The 21,873-nt window shown below is 40.3% G+C and overlaps 1 protein-coding gene across 2 annotated transcripts in view; it reads right to left on the reverse strand.

Moving 5' to 3' along the window:
* The window catches only part of SLC39A12 (solute carrier family 39 member 12), a 73,963-nt gene that overhangs the window by 26,959 nt on the left and 25,131 nt on the right, over positions 1–21,873 (reverse strand). Inside the window, exons 5-11 of one of the 2 annotated variants that reach the window (XM_026478988.4) lie at positions 20,425–20,596; positions 16,010–16,182; positions 13,330–13,482; positions 11,142–11,252; positions 8,168–8,234; positions 3,999–4,157; positions 2,231–2,418 (exon numbers count right to left, since the gene is read on the reverse strand). In XM_026478988.4, the coding sequence (XP_026334773.1) occupies positions 2,231–2,418; positions 3,999–4,157; positions 8,168–8,234; positions 11,142–11,252; positions 13,330–13,482; positions 16,010–16,182; positions 20,425–20,596 (1,023 nt within the window). The remainder of the gene's footprint in view (positions 1–2,230; positions 2,419–3,998; positions 4,158–8,167; positions 8,235–11,141; positions 11,253–13,329; positions 13,483–16,009; positions 16,183–20,424; positions 20,597–21,873) is intronic. The other variant, XM_026478990.4, reaches the window with a different exon arrangement.

The raw sequence follows: 21,873 nt of genomic DNA on the forward strand, positions 1-21,873 counted from the left end.
AGGCAAAAATACAGCTAATCTTTTCACATTAGCCCTGCTCAGAAGGTGCCTGGTAAATTTCCAGCATTTAGTAAATAACCAGTGCATGAAAGTATCCCCCTCTGCCCCGCCTTACCCTTTAGTTACTGTTATTTATTTTCTTTGCTGTTTTAGAGTCTTGAAACCTTGTTTTCTTCCCTTTAAATGACAAAAGACTATTTTCTCTGGCACAGCCCCAGAGCAGAGCAACAGTTAAAGTTGCTGCTATGTGAAAGAGTCCTATTTGTTTAGAAGTTACTCAAAAGGCCGTGAGAGCAGGCGACCTGGATTATAGGAAGTAGCCCCAGGAAACTCGAGAGTATTTTCTTTCCTGTCTTTTTGCCAGGACGCCAGTTTTTCCTTGGCCAATAGTAATTTGCAGCAAGGTCAAGATTCATTCTAGTTGGAATCTCATAGGATATCTGCCACATTTCTTACAAGCGATTGCTCACGCTTAGGAAGCCAGGGGGAGAAACACGGAGGGGAAAACGATGTATTTAGCTTAGGGTTCCCCACGACAAATGGTTCTTGATAATGCCCTCAGGTCCATTTTGGGAGATCAGACTCTCTAACAAAGAAAAGGCATTAACTAGATAAATATACATCCATCATAATTGAAGAGAGATCCAGACTTAAAAATCAAAAAACAAAAACGGAATAAATTTCAAAAGAATACAGCAACTGCCCCCCAACTGAGTCATAAAGAGAAGGGAAGTTAGAAGCAGAAAACTGAAAATCAGGAGACTCACGAGCGAATTCGAGGACATACAGACATTTTAAACAGAAGGTGGCTTGCAACATGCAGAGATGAACGATAGCGTTCTTTTCAAGCCACCATGCAAGGCTCGCAATACAGATTTCTCAAACTGGAAGGTTCCCAGGATTCTGTGATACTGACTTTGGCTTGAGATTTGTGGTTCAGAAGGGGTGGGTTGAACTTGCCCCACTAGAACCGTCTTTGCTATCAAGATTAGGAAATTCCCTGAGTATCGTAAATAATATGGAAGAACATTTCTAAACACAGAAGTACCTTTTGGTATTTACCTCACCTATCTGAATCCCATGAGAATTAAGAAAAACCACCCAAAAGTCAGAAGTATGTAGACTGGGGTTTAAAATGGTTGTGTTTACTTGAAGAATCCCCTCATTGAATTCCACCTCCAGAATTCACTGTTACCTGGTTGTTTCAGTACAGGTTCCTGCCTTTCGGAATTTTTTCCTCAGGAAACATGTCTCCTCACTTACTTCCGGGACAATAGTGAGCTTCTGCCATATCACAAGTCAATCCCAAGAGTCCTGTTCTACATATGACCTTCAAGATCGCTTATTTTACTTTTCTGTTCTAGGATTCATGTGATCACATGTTTTGCATCCATTTGGATTGGCTTTCTATTGCTTTTCACTCTTCCATGTCTTTCGTTCATTTATATCATTTTTATTTGCAGGATTCCAACGCACGAGAAAGAGTAGTTATTAGGACTTGCACCTTAACACATCTAAGTCGTACCAAGTCTAATAGAAGGTGACCTTAAAAAGACTGGTTTGTTTTGCAGATTCCAGAATTTAAGAGGCCCAAAAAAAAAAAAAGTAAAATTTCCCAGCTTCAATTCCTTCATCGGATTAGAGAGGATGAAAAGTGATAACTGAGTTCCCATTCGTGTCAGCGAGGACCTCTGTAGGAAATACATGGTGTCATGGGAGAGGCCCCATACTATCATCTTTCTCTTTTCACCAGCATGATAGCCCTTTGGCAAGTATAACTTAAATAAAGATGAAATCATTATTTAAAAAAATACAGTTGGTTAATGAAGTCAAACAGAGGATTAATGACAAGATTGACTGAACTATTTTCCAATGCATCAACAAAACAGGTAGCTATTTTACAGAACTTTCCATTTTTCAGCTAAAAGGAGAGGCACCATATAGGGATGTCAAGCTGAAACAGAACGAACTGATGGTCACTTTTTGGCAACTCGACAGCTTTCATTCATTCCATTTAAATTCACTAAAAGGATGTCAATATTTTCTGTATCTCAAATTATGTTTCTTCTGCCTACAACTTACTTTCTTGAATTACACAGAATATCTCCTTAGTCTTTCGTGTAATTAAATATATTCTTCTCTTCTCATCTATCCTTCCATTTCACAGCTTTGTCTCTGTTTTACATTTTCAGAGTTTAGAAAAACAACATAGAAAAGCCACAAAGCTTACCATTTCCACCAAGGATAAATATAAGAACATTCCCGCAGTAACTGTTAAGATCCAGTTTTGAACACACGGATCAGTTGATACGGAGAGGCCAACATATAGTCCTATGAAGGCAGTGAGAGCACTTATAAAATTCATAAGGATGGCAATCTTAATAGGAAGTCCAGAGCTTAAGAGCACGGCAAAGTCTCCTGAAATTTAAGGGAAAAAGAAAATATAAGCATTGTCTAATTAATGACGCCTTTGCTAGAGTAATGTGCTATTAGGTTGCTTCAAATTTCAGCAACTGGGACCAATTTTACAAGTAAAGTTGACTGACCAGTTGAGAAAACATTTTCTTATATCTCTCTAGAATTCTCATTGTACCATTAGGAAGTTACATTTTAAGGGTTGTCTTCCTTTTACTAGTCCTGAAGCTAGCATATGCCGGGAGGACTGTGACATATTCTTTAGTTCCTGACACCCTGTGACATTTTCAACTTAGATAAGTGCAGAATAAAGCAATTGCTGTTTCCGAGTTTTTAAATGTTTTTGCCTGGAAACTTGCCAGGTGAAATCACATTACGTTGGCTTTTATTATTTACATCTTCAAGAACTCCTCTGGGGAAACAGAGAACTACTTAATATGAGATTTTAAAGTCATTGCAAAAGTTGGTTAGGAAAACCAATTTTTCCTTTAGGAAACGTTTTACTGTCTTGATGATTTTAGAAAACTGACCTTATTCTCGCCACACCTTTCCTCCTAAAGAAGAATGACCTTTTGATCTGAGAGTCTTTTTGGGAGATAGGGAAGGGCTGAAATTCAGTAAAGAGACATTCTGGCGACTCAGTTTCTTAGTTCTGTGGCATAACTGGTCCTAGGAACAGGTCTTAAAACATCTTTGCTGGCCTGCCACCGCCTGTCACACTCCTCTGTGGTTTTATGATAATAGCGAAAGGCAGGGCCACAGTATATGGTACCCAGACCGGGTACATTTTAATGGATTCAGGAAGAGCCTTGAATAACCCTGCTCTGAGAAGGATAGGTGACAGGATTTCGGGCAGTATTCACTGAACACCAGAGGTCAAGGTGGCCCAAAGGGACAGTGTGAACCTGGAAGTGGGGGCAGTAAGATTGCCCAGACCCCCCTCTCTAGGGCATGTGTGTGCCCAGAGCCAGCCCCTGCTCTTTCTGGGCCCGTTTCGGAAATGTCTCTTCTGTCTCCTCTTGTTTCCTGGGAGGAAGATTTTGAATTACAGGGCTATTAAGATTATCCAGAAAAAGAGCTCGATGTACGTCTGCTACCAGACGCCTGTCATTTCAATTTTATGCTTGGCCTTAGATGTTTTATATAAATCAAGTTGATGAAACCATGGTTTGGCTTTAATTTAAAGTTATTTTATTTCATTGGCCTAGTTGCTGACACAATGGGGAAAGTTCCCCTCTTAATGTTTTTTCCCACACCTAATATGCAGATTTTAAAAGTCTTTGCCAAAGTTCTTTAAAATGAGGTTCCTCTGAATGACTGTCTCTCATATAGAACTCTCCAGAATCCAAAACGAGTGACTTCTGGCCCTGGGGAAACATCATAAAGAGTGCATTTCATCCCAAGCTACGGAAGTTTGTTTTTTTTTTTCCTTAGGTGTCTTCTTCTTCCCGTTTCAATAGATGATGAGTGGAAAGTATTCGTCTTTTAATTGTATGTCGGAAAAGATGCCTACAGACCATAGCTAGGAATACACTCTGGCTTTCTCGACAAGCAGGGGACAGCCATGCTACTGTGTGACTTACCCATTTCATGTGGGATTTCGTGACACAAGATGGCAAGTGTGGTAGTCGCTCCTGACTCAGATGAAGATGAGAAGGCCGCTCCTATCACGAGGCCATCGGCAAAATTATGCAGGCTGTCCCCAACCAGTATCATTATGGCTAACAAGCTAACGGTCTTGCCTAAAGAACCAAATAAAGGTGTGAGAAGCATTAAGAGCACACTAGACATTTCATGCAACCCTTCACACACAACCAAATCCCCATCCGCCCTTGACATTCTTACATCGCATCAAATTAAGCTCCGCTTTGTTTCAGCTTTTCATATTAGACAGGACTGGAGAGGCAAATACGGTGATTGACACATTTGGCTGCACGGTCACTGTTTTTCTAACGGATCTGACTAGTAACGAGATAAATTATGTACTGGTATTCACTATTCTGTCACCTTGTTCAGCTATTCCAAAAGAAAAAAAATTAAAATAATATTGTTACAACCTTCCAAAATACCACCAGTGACCTTTACACGTGCATCTGTTGTAAAGCACTTTGAAGTTATTTAAGACCCTCCCCAAGGATGTCATTAAAATGGAGGCTATTTTCCAAAACTGTCTCCTCTGGGTCAGACTGTCCCGGCATTGGTCAGCAGGACTGCACTTCCGCCATTTTCTGCACATTGAGTTTCCCTTCCTGATTGGCGCTCATGGCCCTCCCCAAGTATCTTGTTCTCTCTCCAGCTGTGACCACAACAGAAACACCACCAACTCCACTGGCCCCTAAATTAGCTTTGGAACAATTAGTAATGTCCTTGTCTTTCTGAAAAATAACCTTCAGTACTAGACCAGCTGGATGTTGAACAAAATTAAGAGAAGCTGTTTTCATGGGATTCCATTATGTAATACATTATCTGATTAGTAGACAGTCACTGAAATAATTAATATCATATTTTCGATCATAATTGGGTCCAAGGTTTTAATGGACAGAATTTCTGTTTTCAAAAACCTAAAATTGTATACTAGTATAACCCCCTCATGAAACTGGACAACTAATACATTCAAAGAGTACTCCTGGGATAACACTTATTCTGACAGTAAGCCATCTAGGGATGCCATTTGATAGGAATGGCCATTCAAATCAATTTCCATTGTCTAACACTTCATTAATTACTCAACTTTTAGCCACTGTGTGCCCAGTATAAGTAGCAGCTGCTGTTGCTGTTAGAACTGAACCCAATATTCTAATGATTATACACTCAGTGAAAACAGAAAGGGGTTACCTCCTGGTTTCTGTTACATAGCCAAGGACTACGGGGACACTGCATTATAATATGGTTTTCTGTTTTGCCTGGGAAATACACTTTGACTCATTTCATATCCTGCACCATAAAATAAGTAGCTTCAGTCGAGTAAATGGCAGATAGAGCCCAGACCATCAGCCAGGAGACAGACATACTGACTGCTGTAAATATGGTCCATGCATTTCGCTTCTAAAATTCATGGTTTATTTAGACCTATCACTGTAAGACTAATTTATATCCTTCTTGTGGTCTACTAATTTGCTTTATTCTTTATTAAAAATGAGAAAATTTCAGGCAATGGTCACATAAACACAGAATAAATATCAAATGATTGAATTCAGGGAGTTCTTATTGGCATGGCCTGGAAATTCTCAGAATCTAATAATCCTACCAGGTCGCTTTGCCATGCCTGCCAATTTTCAGAAATAAAGCTCTTCTTTGTGGAAATAAAACAATTTAAAGTGATACATTTGGCAACATTGCAGCATGCAAATAAATTGCGATTTCCATGTACTTTAGTGTAGTTTTGATACAGGTAGCATATCTTCAAATGGAAAATTTTTGCTCAATTTATACTCTGCTAAGAAACAGTGTGGCTATTTTTGTTGTCTATTATCTTATTACCTCTGATTATGGGTTTCTAAATGTCAGATCAGGGACATGCAGCAAGCCACAGGCAAATATACATATTTGTAAGGTAAACGTCAAGAAGCGCACTGTATGTAATGTTTAAGATAATTTACACATTATTCAGTGGAAGATAAGACCAGCATTCACTGGTAATCTAACATACTTACTACAGAATTATCACTATTTTATCTTTGCTGATGTACATGGCAGTCATATTCATTTCCACATTTCTAACCTATCAGAGGTTTTCCATGGTGAAACAGGGGCTGGACCTTGTATCATGTTGCTTTTTGTTTATTTAAATCAGACTGCGGGTAGGATGTTCACATCCTGTCTTCTGAAACACAAGCCGAGTTCCACCAATGAGGTAATGTGAAACAAGTAATCAAATATTTGAAGCTAATTCAATATGTCCCTGGCAAAAGGGCAGTTGAGTAATCAAATTTGGATTTGCTCACTGGGCATTCTGTATGCCAAGCCTGGTATCTGAAGTGGAAAGATATGAGGCCTCCAAAATCCTTGAATAGGACCATCGTTACTCCCTGACCCAGCATCTGCCACCACACTCCTAATGTGACAGGAGGTATCCTTCTCTCCTCTTCCCTTCTTTCAAAAACAATAGAGAAGAAATGCCCACTGCAGACCTACTAGGTGCCAGGCATTCTAGACTCTCTCCTGGAACTAAAGATTTAGAAGGAAAAATATTACTAGCCTTGTCCCAAGAGCAGAATTAGACAGACTACATAATCACGTATTTTGAATCAAATAGATAAATTACTGGGGTTAATACATGTAACACATTTAAAATAGTGATTGTTACAATTGTGTTTGATCTCTAAGTATCTATATCCCCAACCACATTGCAAACTAGGGATAAAGATCATTCTTATTTTATTCTCCAGTGCATGCAACGGTGCCTGAAACACAGCTCATCTTCAAACATTTCTTGAATGAATGCAAGAATGTGAGAGAAGACATAGATGCATGCATGAATGAATGACCGTCACGAAATTGTTGGTCCATGAGCATTCGTTAGTTCCAGTACCGGAGCTTACTAGCTATGTAATTCTGGGCAGTAACTTACCTTCTCTAACAACTGGGATAATAATTGTTCATAATTCATTCAGTCGTAGGTGTATTAAATAAGATAGTCCATGATGTGTTGAGCACTATGCCTGGCATATAATGTTAGCTATTTTTATTACGGGGTAACTAATCTATTATGGTAGGATGGGAATAACTAGTCATGACTGTTTAACATTAAAACACTGAAGTTTGGGGACGCCTGGGTGGCACAGCGGTTAAGCGTCTGCCTTCGGCTCAGGGCGTGGTCCCGGCGTTGTGGGGTCGAGCCCCGCATCAGGCTCCTCCGCTGTGAGCCTGCTTCCTCCTCTCCCACTCCCCCTGCTTGTGTTCCCTCTCTCGCTGGCTGTCTCTATCTCTGTCGAATAAATAAATAAAATATTTAAAAAAAAAACACTGAAGTTTGTGTCACAAAAGGGTACTATCAGTAAGAAAAACTGGGCAGATTTGGAAGTAACAGATGAAAACTGAAAGAGACCAAAAGAATTCAGAAAATTATTCAAAAACATAAGCCAAAAGGAATAAAGTCGTATACGAAATTGGTACATGAAATTCAGAAATAGAAAAAAAATCACAGAATGAAAAAGGATTGGTTGAAATTTATATGAACAAGTGAGTTATAGATAAGCTATGAATGATGCGTTATCTCTGATTTGACCTCCACCGTCCCAGGGACAACATCACACACGAGACAGACATTGGTGCTAAATTTCAGTAGCCTTGACAGAAGTCTCCAGACTTCATAGAGAAAGAAGTCAAAGGCTCAATCATCATGTAAGCATGATTTTTTTTTTTTAATTTTTGGCTGACACGTGTTACGTTAGTTTCAGGCACACAACACAGTGATTCCGCAAGTTGATGCCACATGCTGCACTCATGATTTTAAAGGATCCCTGATCACTGCATATGGATTTACAGCAATTGTAGTTCTCAGAGGATCAGTTTTCAACGGTTTCGGAAAACATCATTTTTAAAGAATGGAGTACGATTAACGTTAATGCACTGTGTGTGTCTAAGACTGATAGGAATGAGTATTACACATTTTCTCATAAAGGCTAAGGTAAGGAAATACAAACCCAGGAAGAAATCTCTATGATTTCCACACATTGTTTTCAAACAGACATAACCTTGTTCTGGGCTACTTTCTATACTGAAAGTTTAGCTCTTGAAAACTGGTACTCACATTTTCTGTTGGAGGCTGTCATACTGCCCACAGGAATTTCAGCTGCCTGTGAATCTTCTGGGCCTTTCTATTTTAAAGTGAAAAAAAAAAAAACTGATGAAAGATCAGCAATGCTCATCATTGTGTTGTAAAAATGAAACATCTGGAGAGTTATGTTGATTTTTAAACATTTGAATACTCTAGGGTGTCTCAGAACTTCGAAATTTCATAGGCAAGTATAGAAGGTAAAGCTGAAGGGCTGGGAGCAAACTTTTGGCCCTGTGTACCTTTAGACAAAAATAGCCCTCTTACGTAGATCAGAACCTTCCACACAGAGCCGGAGGCTACCAAGACAGTCTGTAATTCAGGCTCTTAAATTATGCAAGCCTTTAAGAAACCCAAAAGCTGTAGAAAAAAACGATTCTTGATTCTTGACCTAATTTGACACTTCTGTATGGTGGACTGTGGGTCTAGGATTCAGTTTCTGATCTTAAAGCACATCATATATTGTGGATGGAGAACAAGCTTGTGCAACGCCTCCAATATTCCTGAGAGCATAATATTCTGTTTGGGGGGCTTTCGTCCACGAGTAGAAGAATCTCACTGATTAAGAAAGTACATCAACAGACTTAGAAAAGATAAATATAATACATTTTAAGCTTTTTTAATACTCTTATAGGACAGAGAAGTACGATTTTGAAATTGACTTCTGTGAATTAAGATTAGGTGATTTTATTTCTGAGACTGACTCATGGATCAATTTTGGGAAAGTCACTTCCCTTCCACGGGCCTAAGATTCTCATTCTATGATGTGAAAGAATACCTTTCTTTCATAAGTAGCCCCCGCTTTTCTGAAGCTCATGTAACACCCCCTCTGCTTTTACGAAAAACCTCACTAGGGCCTGTTTTCCCCGAACTGAAAGAAATCCAAAGAGGACTTTTGCTTTTATGAAAAAAAGCCAAAAGCACCAACAGCATTCAGCGTCCGTTTTGTCGCAAGGCTGAAGAGGCAGCGCCCACCTCGGCCTTGAGTGGCGCCACCAAGCTCTTTCCCCGGGAACTGCACTCAGCATCTCAGCATCAAGCCACCAGGGCTTTGAACGGTACCTGTGAGCGTCTGTGCTTTATCCAGATTTATTGTGCGCACCCGTTAGCAAAAGGCATTCTAAGGTATCAAAAAGTCCTAAGAGAGGTTATTTTTTGTGTCCGGGAATGCTCACACATTTTCCCATGTAAATTAATAGTAATGGCTTCTTCACTTTATACCATTTAGGCTTACAAAAGATTTCACAGGAATGCTCTATTTTCGGATAGTGAGGGAAACCTGTATCTGCCTATTGAACATGTCCTTTTAAAGGAACATACACAAGGGCGCCTGGCTGGCTCAGTTGGAAGAGCGTGTGACACTTGATCTTGGGGTCAAGAATTCAAGCCCCACATTGATTGTAGAGATAACTTAAATAAATACACTTCCAAAAAAAACACAAAAAAACAGAAGCATATTCATATAATCCCATCACCCAAAGTTGTGAAAACCTGGAGGCAAATGTAATGTGAGGCATAAGCATCGTTTTTAAAAACGTGAAACAGAGAAAGTAAACTTGTATCTCACATATTAGAACAGTAGCAGATACTTAAAAGATGCTATAATGGGCTATTTTTGGATAAGTGACTGAAAAGTAAGGTAGGACCTGAAGGATATCGGATAAGAGTGAACAAGAAAACAATGTGATTTTTTTTTTTTACATTACATCAAAAGCCTGATTAAAATCAAAAGGTTCTATAGTGCTATTAACAGACAGGAGTTCAAATATTTATTCTAGAATTTTTTTTCCCAAAAGACTATATACTATGTAAAGGAATTTAGAGGTAGGCATCCAGGACTCCTTGATTGGTGAGAATTATGAGTTCCCCTCCTTCCTGAAAAAACCAGGAAATTGAACCAAACAATCCTAAATGCTCATATTATTTTTACTCACTTAAGGGTGATCTTGCAGCTAAAATAACAAAAGGAATGGTGAATATACTCTTAGTGAGCTAAATATTCAAAGAGCTCAAAACTCACTAAGTTAGCATCAGCGATTTGCTTAAATACATCTTGGGCTTCTGAAGCCCTTCACTGAAACAGAAGGAATGAAGTCAGCCTGAAAGTGATTTTTAAAACTAATCTCAGACTGACACGATCTTCTTCCGAGCCACATGTGAAGTATCTACGCAATCAACATAATAAGGCTTTTAAAATTACTGTTTAAAGGGATGGTTTTGTTCATATTTGAGTCAGGTCTAGATGCACGATCTCCCAGCTGACTTCCCTTTGCCCCTGGCTCAGCTTACTTATCTCTAGGTTAGGAATCTATCCTTGAACTATAAACACCTCCCCCAAGGCCATGGTTAGAGGAGGCAAGTTTTCTATTACTTGTTACTTTCGAATTTTTTCCTGTCCCTTTACTTGTTACTTTGAGAATTAGAGTGGGAACATTGTTTTAAACCTGATTGGAGGCTGTGTTTTGCCAATTCTCATGGAACATTTGTCCTGGAAAACTAAATGTAACAGAAGCCACTTACTGTAAGACATCTTATGGGACAGAATCGGTTCTTTTCTGCAGTGTACAATGATTACCCCACTGCTAGACGCACTAATTCCTTGCTCAACATTTATTTAGCCCCATCTAGTCATGGCTAAGGATGGAAAACCTAAAGGTCAACTGGCTTATGCAAACTTGTAAACAAAATGAACCAGATGTATTTATGTCGATCTGATCGTATGTGTTTCAAAGTGGTGTAGATAGCAAGGATTTGAATTTGTGGAAAGGCTTTTTCCTCTTTAAAACAGCTTTTAGGTGCTGGGCAAGGTTTTCCAAACTACTTATCAGGGTTAAGAAAGGCAAATCAGGAGTGGATTTGTTAATCTATCCTACTGATTTTCATCTATGCATCAAGGAATGAAGGAAAGAAGGTAATCAAATCAGTAGAATACCTCAGATCAGTCACCTACCAACTGGATAGTTGAAGCAGATTTGCCTCTGCCTGATTGGTCACTTAATTCAGAGTTGAGCGCAAGGTGGTGGGAATGTCCCACATGCCCATTAACCAAGGACACGCCCTGCTGGACGAGGATGGTTTACAATTAGTGCTGAAGCCGGAAGAACACAGGTGCAGCCTCTGTCAGTTTCATGGTCCTATTTCACACTTTGCCTACTGGCCAAAGCGGCAGGTGGCGCACACAAAAAAGCACTGGGAGGGGCGCCTGGGTGGCTCAGTCAGTTAAAGCGTCTGCCTTTGACTAAAGTCACAATCCCAGGGTCCTAGGACCGAGCCCCACCGCGGGCTCTCTACTCCACAGGAAGCCTGCTTCTCCCTCTCCCTCTGTCTGCCACTCCCTTGCTTGTGCTCTCTAATAAGTAAATAAAATCTTCAAAAAAAAAAAAAAAAGCACAAGGAGAATTTCATCATGATAAATACTTGCTAAAAATGTCTCACCTTCGAGAAGCACAGGACTGCTCTGAAACATCGTTCATATTCCAAATGCCTTAAGAATGAAACTTTAAATGTCTAGTTATGATTTTAAACGACTTGAACAGTGATAGTTTTTATGTTGTCTTTTGTAGTTACCGAAAAATTATATTTACTACAAAATTAAATTTTGCATTCTTTCTGATGGGGATACCAAAGGGATGAGAACTGAAACTATATTATACCCTGTAACTATGAAATTAATATTTTCAGAAATATATTCATCCACGAAAGCACTTGTACCTTCTAAAACATTTGCATTCCCTTTATTTTACTCCATATAATGAGTCTTGAAATGCTGGTCTTAAAACTCGTTCTAAGTTCCCTGACAAGTCCAAGGACAATGCGAAGAAGCTCCCCACATTTTTGGATGGCTAGCATTTATCACTCATTTCTATCCTGGTTAAATTTCTAATGGTTACACATAGGTTGATATGTTGACCTTGCCGTTTAATTTTCCCAGGCCGAGAATGCTAATCTATTGTGGACACAGGGGATCTATTATTGTCCTTTGTGCTTACTGAGATGAGAACCCCTTTTGTGGAGGTTGAGTTGTTGAACGTGCAAGGGTTGGGACTGTGATCAAAGCTAACATTCCTAATTTCTGAATTCCTATAGCATCCTGCTTCATTCAAAAAGAAAATTTTGGCTGCATTTTATTTACTGCGAAAAGTTTCAACTAGACGGAAAAGCTGAAAGAACGGAAATGTGCTGAGATACTCACTCCCAAGGTCGTACCATTAACATCTGACCACAACCATTTTACCACCTCTCCATCTGTCATCCCTCCGTCCATCCATAAAACCATCCTATTTTTTGATGCACAGAATTTGAATCTCGGATAAATTGGGGAACACTAATAGAGAAGTGCTGGATATTTTTAAAAACTCCTTAACTTGTCCCTGAGCACGGACATTATAAATTATGTGAACAAGGAGAAAGCCAGAAAATAAGTGGAAAACCACGGAGGACCGTAGAGCCTCAGGGCTCTGTAAGGAGAATTTGCTTTCCTTTAGTCTCCTAGAGCAGTTTGTAAGCATTTACCTTTTTAGCCATCCCACCGGTTACTCTACTGTCTGATAGGATAATGTGTAAGAGCAAAACAAATCCATTGAAAAATGATACTTCATTTTACGTTTCATCACAGACGTGGAAACTGACCAAATAAGGCCCAATGGATGCAATTATTCAGCTGAAAAAAAAAAAAAGATCTGCCACGAATCCCATTTCTGAGCTCCTTGTTTTGATAATTTGAAATGCTCTTAGGATAGAAAATGATGGGTAATTTTGTGAATTTTCAAAGTTTTTGTCTGCATGTTTATTTGGTTTTGGTTAGGAAAGACATCCAAAACGCTGATTAGTAGCTAGGCCTTTGGGCCTCTTCATTCCAGACATGAAATAGTCCCCTGTTTCTAAACTAGCCACGAAGGTCAAATAGCGGGTTTTAACAAGGACCTTAACAGGCCAGCAACAGATGTTTAAACAATTAATAACCATACTTGCAGGGAAGCTGCCAGTCAGAATGATCTATGTATCCTGGAAATCAGAGCCCCATCCCTTACCTAGGGAACTTTATGAAGATGTCAATTACTTTTCGACAAGGACTTTGGAAATGAAAGATGCATATTATGAATCTCTAAAGAAAAAGAAAAAGAAAATTTAAAATATACCTTGGTATTTGGTGATACGAGAAGAATGAAACATTTTTCTATCAAAAAAAATCCATGGATGCCTCCAATTAATCCTAACAGTTTCCAAATATGGCCTTTGCTTTCATGGAAATGTCCAAACTCTGAGCCATCCTGCTTATGTAAACTAAGAACCTTTATTAAAAAAAGGGGGGGGGAGACACAAAGAAATAACTTTAGATGACTTAAATATTAATGAACAGGTCCGGTATTGAATATATTCACCTTTCCTTCTGGGGAACCCCATGACAACTGTGGAATCATTCAAAGCCCAGTTTGCTCTTAGTTGTAGGAATGCTTCCCCTACATGATTTGACCAGGGTCAAACAAAATGTGTACACGAGAAAAGAAAAGAGAACCACATTTTCATATATTCTCAGTCCTTTTACCCCCATCAAGAGTTCAATCCGTATCTGTTTACACAGCAAGTCTTTATAACAGATCCAGAAGAAACATAAAGATACATTTCATTCAAGGTTCATTCCCCCCATGCCCCACTGCAATTAAAGAAAACTTTTAATAAATGTTCAGATAAGTGAGAAATCTGCCTGAATGACTTCTTCCATGGAGTGTACACTGTCTACCCAGCAACACTGTCAGCTCTCTGGGAAACAAAAGGATACAGGAAATGCATTAGGAATTTTCCTCTAGTTGACTCACCCCATTGGTTGACCTCATGATTTCTTGTGAGCTAGTAAATCAGCATGTATCATATTCCCTCCCCAGGAGAAGGCAGTTTGGGAAACAGCCAGTGGTTTCTACATTTAGGATGTTACTGACCACCAAAGTAAAAAAAGGAAAAAGAAATTGTATGCATCCATTCTGTACCTATATGTGTTCATACGTACATGCATGTAAGTGTGCATAGACGTATACACATGAGTGCATGTGTGAGCGTACATATGTATCCAGGTATATACATTGAGTTTATGAACATAACTAAAAACCAATATATGTTACTCAACTTTTCCTTCTGGTAAAGACATTAAAGGAGACCCATCTAATATTAGTGATTACTATTATTTCATAAAATAATGGACACGGTAAGGTTACAAAACAAAGCAGAAACCCCACAATCTCAGAATAAAATGTAAACCTTTAAGTTGAATACATTTTGCTAGTGGAAAAAAGAAACTCAAGACAGTCGTATTTTTCTCGTTTCTGTGCAGCCCTGTGACCACCAGCCACAGATCACGGTCAGGAGCCACTGATTTTTCCAGCTTTCTAAACACTTGTACTGCACCTTTCTTCCTTTCCCCAGTAACCTTTGTCCATATCTTTTCCCTCAAATGAAACAGTCGCCTTCTAATTTTCATGAAACCTAGCTAATCTTTTAAGCTCCAGTCTGGAACACGTCTCTGCAGTAGACACCGCCACCCCCACCCCCCCAAGTCCATGCCTGCTGCCCAGAGCCGCATGCCCCCATTGGGGGAGGTTAGGAAGCCTTTGCTGTTTTGCAGAATCCTCGGCAGTGAGCAGCTCTGCAACCACTAAAGGGACCTAGGAAAAGGCCTTGTCCACTGCCTCAAGCCAATAAGCCCTGAAATATTTCCAGAAAATTAGATTACAAGGGAAATTAAAACAAATAATGGTTTCATTTTCCAATGCTCACTTTGTGATTTTCAGAACATCTAATAATTACTGAGCCTCTGAGCAACAAGAGTGACCCTGTAGGAAATTGCCAAAGGCCTGTGGAAATTTTTAACATCTCTGGCTTTGCAAGAGGGGGGTTCATTTGCCCATCATTATCCATCCCAAGAGATCTCAGAGGGAAGAAACAACCTCATCGGAGCCCCTTCTGCCTGAACTCTTGCATCTCAGATCTGACAAAGAGCCTCAGAAGAATTCAGCAAAGAGCCAGCTTCCTGGGGCTTACACTTTCCTTAAGGAAAATCTAGATGTTCGTAGGCAAAAAAGAAATTCATTTTCATGGTTCAAATGAAAAGAGCTTACTGGTGGTGCGATGACAGAGGTGTGGGCAGCAAGGGGAGGAACAAGGGACAACGAGCCGCCCAGAAGCTAGCAGGCCTAGGAAACCATTTTCACGCTCAGGGCAGAAAGGGCAAGGGTTGGAACTAATGTTTCTGCAGCTCAGGGGGAGGTGGAGTGGGGGTGGGGGGGCTCCCAGGGAGCTGTAGTACTGTAGGTAATCAGCTGCTTCTAGAGCAAGTGCAGAGCCAGGAGCCCGTGGGGAAGAAATACCCCTGCTACTCTCTCCTCCGCTTTTCTGTTGTGCCTCCCATTGGCTCAATCCAAACAACAATTCAGCCCACAAGGAAGCTGAGGAGGTGCCATCTTCTGGGGCAGGAAAAAAAACAGCAGAGAGGGCAGAGAAGGGACAATGAGCGTTGGGGACAATTGGAGAAAACAGCACAACATCTCGCAGCCCATTCATTTTTATTTAACAGATAATTAGTGGATACTTCCTGAGTTTTTCTTAATGGGAATCTGCATCTGATTACTGTTTTTTGTTTATTGCAAAAATAAGAATAATACGTGGTGAACCTAAGGATTGATTCTCTCATTTCCCCTGTAAGTGCTTTGGGGAAATGATACTTATTTCCAAGGAAGACACTGGCCAAGTCACCGTGAAACTTTGCCTCCAGTGACTCAATGGAAATGGAAATGAGAAACACCCCATGGAAAAACAGACAAGAGCTACCTGAGGGATAAGGTGGAGCAGAGCGTCCCCAGAAAGCGTCCCGACGGCCAGACCCACGAAGAGCTGTAAAATAAGCCTGTAGTTCTCCTCACAGCTGTGGAATAGAATCAGCGTCGTCCCGAGCATGGAGCCCAGTGTGAGCAAGGCCACGGCCGCTGTGCTGTAGCCATATTCTAAGCCAAACAGAGAGTGCAAAGCAGTCAGAGCTCATCATCCGATCAGTGGTGCCCCAGCCAGTGAAAATGCCAGAAAAATCCATCTTGCAATACAGCTGATAGGGATATGGATTGTTATGTGAGCGTTTGAGTGCGTAAAAGGTCTTCATTTTTAAAGGAAAAGAATGAAAAGACTTTCACCATTAACCTTGTTACTTTGAAGTGACCCCAACTACCCCCTACTAAAATCACTACAGCAACAAGGACCTAGCCAAAGAAATTAACTTCTCTCACTTTAAACCACAACATCTGCGGCCATACACTGGTAATGATTTCCTTCTAATGCCGTTTAAACCTTCTGAAGTCAAGGAAGCAGAGTTGCAGAGGGAGCACAGGGTTTGGGGCCGTCGAAGACCTATGCTGCTTTCTGTACAAGATGACTACTTTCTTCCAAAAGTTCTTAAAATTATTCATAATGTCAAAAGTGTTTATTATTCTCAGTGCCTAAAATGAGCGCTTGTATTAGGAAGAGCTGATCAATGAATGCGTAATAGTTGTTAATATGAATTTCGACAGCCTACATTTTAAATTATTGCAATCATGTTTTAGAACCTCTAAATTGATCCCATGTTTCTAGGTTTCTAAATTTTCAAAAGATAATCAGGAAGTGTAATTTTTAAGATTACTCAAACAAAAACAAACATGAATGAGGGAAGAAGCAGCAAAGAAGGAAAGAGATGAAAAGAGAGTGGAGAAAATGGCTTTCAGTTTCAAGTACAGTTGACCCTTGAACAATGTTAAGCTAGAGAAAAGAAAATGTCATTAAGAAAATCGTAAGAGGGTATGTCTGGCTGGCTCAGTTGGTTGAGCGGGTGACTCTTAATCTCAGGGTCGTGAGTTCAAGCCCCACGTAGGGCATAGAGCCTACTTAAAATAAAAATTAAAAAGAGAAAGAAAAGAAAATCATAAGAGAAAATACATTTACAGTACGGTACTGTATATATGTATTTAAAAATCTGCATATAAGTGGACTTGTGCCATTCAAACCCGTCTTGTTCAAGGGTCAACTGTGTAAATGATTTGGGGATAAAGAGTTTTCCAGGCCACCATTTTCCTTTGGTTGCAAACATTCAGAGCAAATACTCTGTCTTCTACTTATTTAGAAATTACTAATAAGCCACAGCAAATTGATTTGTAAACAATGAAGGAAGGCAATTACAAAATTAAACCATCATTTCCTTTAGTGACTACAGATAATAAGTTAAATCCAACAATTCAGTTATCATACTAAATTAAAGCCCATTGTAGATTTTAAGAAACGGCCATCTTAAAATTTGTTAAAATAGGAAATATTCTATTCTTATCATTCTTGTACTTTTCTGAAAGGTTAACCTTTATTGTCTTAATGATACTAGCTGGCAACATGGTAATAATCTTGTGTTTTTAAGAGGACTTTTATTGAATTATAAGTTCTAAATTATACAGGAGTCTAATATTAAAACAGTGTCAGCAATGTACTCAAAAGAGGCAACAAGCTTTCAAATTTTAATTTTCCCACTCTTAACACCATGCTTCACTTCTAGGAAACCTCTGTAAGGCTGTTGTTGTACAATGGATATAGAGTTACGGTTTTGCAAGATGAGAAAGTTCTAGAAATTTATTGCACAATAATGTGAAAATATTGAACTATACACTTAAGAATAGTTAAATTTCATCTCAATTTCAATTTTTTACCACAGTTAAAATTTTTGTAAATAGTAGAAATGGTTTGGAACGGTCATAGACCCAGAGGTTTTATTTTGTTCTGACTTAATAAAAATACCTATGTTATAAAAACATCCCTGGAGATACTTAACCAAGGTTCATATCCCACTCTTCCACAAACAGCCTCTATATTGGAATGTCATTCTTCTCACTGAATACATAAATTAAAGACATTCAAAGGATGTCTAATAAAGTTCAAAGTTGCCACATTTTTATGATAGCTACAGAAGATCAGAGAATGTTGAGGATTCACAGGCATAAATTAAGGTGTGGCATTTCCCAGACAAAAGGCAAAGTTTTCCAGTCCTTTCCTATTCTTCTACTCCTCTTCCCTTTGTCCTGAGGGCAACTACAGTGTGGCCTTGGAGGGGAAGGGACCCTTCCTAACTTGAGAGCTTAGAAATCTGTTTAGGTCCTCTGTGAATCAGATTTCACCCACTCTCGTGAGGCAAAGAGAGCCTGAAAACCATAGAATCTGACATTCATGGCCACGGGACTCTGCTCATCACCCCAGGTCCTCACAGAGGTGTCATGGTGTCCCGACTGGAGTCAGGCAGCCTGCAGACGGGTTCTGTATAAATGTTTCCCATCATTACAGTAGAACTTGACCTCATCGTTAAATTCCTAGCCATTCTTGAGAGCTTGTTTGGAGGTTCTAGCAGGGAAGCGCAACTACTGGTATACCCTTGACCGAAGAACGGTCCTCCTCTATCGGGGAAGGTCGTCCTCTTCGACCAAGCATGCAGCTTCGGGAGGGACACACATGGAGTGGTGAGGGAGGAAGGGGACACCCGCCTAGCCAGCCAGATCAGCTGAATCAACCCTGGCGATCAACGGGTTGACAGATGTTGCAGCCAGATAGCCCTCACATCCAAATTCCTAGCCATTCTTGAGCAGCTCCCTTGAACAAGTCTGAACCTGATTTACACATGGCCGTAACACTCTTTCCTGGAAACCCACGTGCAGGTGGTGCTTAGAGGTCAGGTTCCAACACAACACTGCTCTTCCTAACATCTCCCCTGCCTCTGTCTTCATCCCACATTTTCCGTTGTTTACACCTTTCCCTTAAGTTACATAATGCAACATTTTAAATTCAGCACAGTAATGCTTTTCTGGGTTCTATGGTAAGTGTGATTTCTCTGAATTGTTCTCAGGAAGACCATTCCGCAGAAAGTCCAGGTGTTCATTAGAAAGATACACATTTCTCACAGATCTTCAGTTCAGAAAGCTATTTCCCGGGTGCCCGTATGTAGCAGATACTCTGCCCAGGGCAAGTGGGGGGGGGCATGTAAATATGTTCATGGAGGCTCCTAGGTGCCACGGTCTGTCCCCCTTCTCCATTTCTGAGCTATCGCTGACCACCAGGTGCTGAATTATTTTGTTTTACAGGTTTAATGAAGCTTTTTTCCCTTCAGTGAACGTGGAGTCTTAGATATGTAGGTCTGGAAGGTTTTTGTTCACATAAAATCTTCAAATGAACCACTTAATGCTGCAGAATTCCCAGTGTGTTAGAAGTGCGTAGCTGGACAGTTCATCCCTGATGGGCATTGCAAGACTGTCTCAAAGAGAAAGAAAATGCTCTGAAAAAGCCTGCATAAGGCCCTCAGATCACTGGTAATAGTTAAAGCGTGCTTGTGTTAACTGTCACATTTTTGCTATCCATCATGGATATTTTTGGCCACGATTTCTTCTTCTTATAAACATACAGTGCTTTCCGTTACAGAACATATGTTTGTACACATTATCCCATTTGAAACTTACAGCCTCCCTGGGAAGCGTTATAGCGGAGCTCACCTACTGTAGTGAATCAGGGGGTTACAGGTGAGGGCAAATATCCAGCCTTTACTTCCTGCAGGTGCCGGCCAGCTCTGGGAGGCTGGCAACTCCCTCCACGGTCACTTCCACCCCACAGGAGCTCTTTGGTTTACCCCAGCGTGCCTTTGTTTTTTTAAGTGCATCACAATGTGTGAAAGGATGGGAAGCTCAGGGAAATAAAGAGAGCTTAAGACCACTGAGTTGGCTGAGGCTAGAAAGCAGGACTCAACTTTACATCTCTGGTCCCATCGCTAATGTTTTTCTCTTATACCATGCCACTTCTCAACTAGAAACTTTGAAGTTGGTCCATGACTGAGTCCAATAGAGAGGATAAAATCAATTTCTGTAACTTACATATAAAATAGAAAATATTCAATGAAAGGTAATGTAGCATAGTGGCTGACAGCAAGGACTCTGGGGCCAGCTTGCCGGGTTTTAAATCCAGACTTCATCCCTTACCAGCTGTGTGTCCTTGGGCAAGTCACTTAACTTCTAGGTGCCTGTTTCTTTATCTGTAAAATGGGGACAATAATAGTGTCTAGCTCATGGTGGTGTTGTGAGGATTGAATGAGTTGAGAAACGTAAAATGCTGAGAATAGCGCCTGGTATATAATACGTATCCTACGGTCACTGTTATTACATTATGTGCACTAACTTTCCCAGGGAAGAAGCACAACTTACTCTCCAGAGTGGTGGGTGGCAGCTTTGCTTGTTGGTTCTCAGGGAGCTGGCAAGAGCAGCTGAGTAATTGCTGGATGATTCCCGGACTCATTCGTTTAAAGTCTTCCTTGGAAATGGGTGAAAGGCTGTTCTGCAGAAATATCTCTGCCAGCTGCCCCGCAGAGAAGCAAGGCTGTAGGGGGAAAACATCGTTACTAATCTCAGCAAACAAATTTCCCATCGATTGCCATTCCTGAGAAGTCAGAGCTAAACAGAATGGCTAAACAGGACACCAGAAGCCATTGCTACATGTTTTCCCCCGCAATCTTTTGTGCATGCATAATTTCCAAGGATTATTTTAAACCTCTGATCTCACTTTCATTTTGAGTATCATGTAGTATGAGTTTTGCACCCTTCCTCCTTTCCTGGAAACATGGACGGTATTTTACAACACGTTGAATGGTTTTATTACCAGCCTTCTAAGGCAGCCTTGATGCTTTCCTTTTTTTTCTTTTCAGTGGGGATAGCTTTGTCTCAACAAAGTCGAGATTTCATAAGATAAACAGGAGCTCGGAGGTAACGAGATCATTGTCTTTAATATTCTCTGATTGAACAGCCTGTGTAGGCAACATGTATTTTCAAAAGCAATAAAAGTAAATATTTTAAAAAGTGAATGCTGTGTCAACCAGCATGTGTGTAAACACTAAATAATGTGGATACCTTTGTGCCTGACCTCCCTTCTCCACAAAAACTGTTGAAATCCTTATTATTGTGCACTGCTGCTTCTCTAAATCCTTGCAGTTTTTCTTTGTTGTACAGACATATTCATAAGAGATAAGGATTACAGATAAACCACAAATGCAACAGGGCTCTCCAAATTGCCACAAGGAATTTGTGCAGAAGTGTTCAGGGCTGATTTTGTGTATCAAAAATTACATTTAGAAGTTTTAATGTGTCTATAGTTCCATGAGCACAAATGGTGGAAGCAAACCCTAGTGCAATGTCTGCGAGCTTCAGTCACGATCAATAAGGTATTTGAAGAGAACCAGTGATTTACCCAGCGTGTGGGATTTGCTCTGCTGGAGAATGTAGGGATTTTTAACAAAAGCACAGTGCTGATCAGAAAATGATGACATATTTGCTGGGTTTTCCCCACATACATTTTTGGGGGGATGAATCCACGAATAAAAAACGTTTTATCCCGGGGCGCCTGGGTGGCACAGCGGTTAAGCGTCTGCCTTCGGCTCAGGGCGTGATCCTGGCGTTATGGGATCGAGCCCCACATCAGGCTCCTCTGCTATGAGCCTGCTTCTTCCTCTCCCACTCCCCCTGCTTGTGTTCCCTCTCTCGCTGGCTGTCTCTGTCTCTGTTGAATAAATAAATAAAATCTTTAAAAAAAAAAAAAAAACGTTTTATCCCGATCAGGAGATGTTTGGTTGCAGGGAAGAGAACCCATTCAAATCAGTGAGA

Source organism: Ursus arctos, unplaced genomic scaffold (genome assembly GCF_023065955.2).
Source record: "Ursus arctos isolate Adak ecotype North America unplaced genomic scaffold, UrsArc2.0 scaffold_30, whole genome shotgun sequence".
Lineage (NCBI taxonomy): Eukaryota > Metazoa > Chordata > Mammalia > Carnivora > Ursidae > Ursus > Ursus arctos.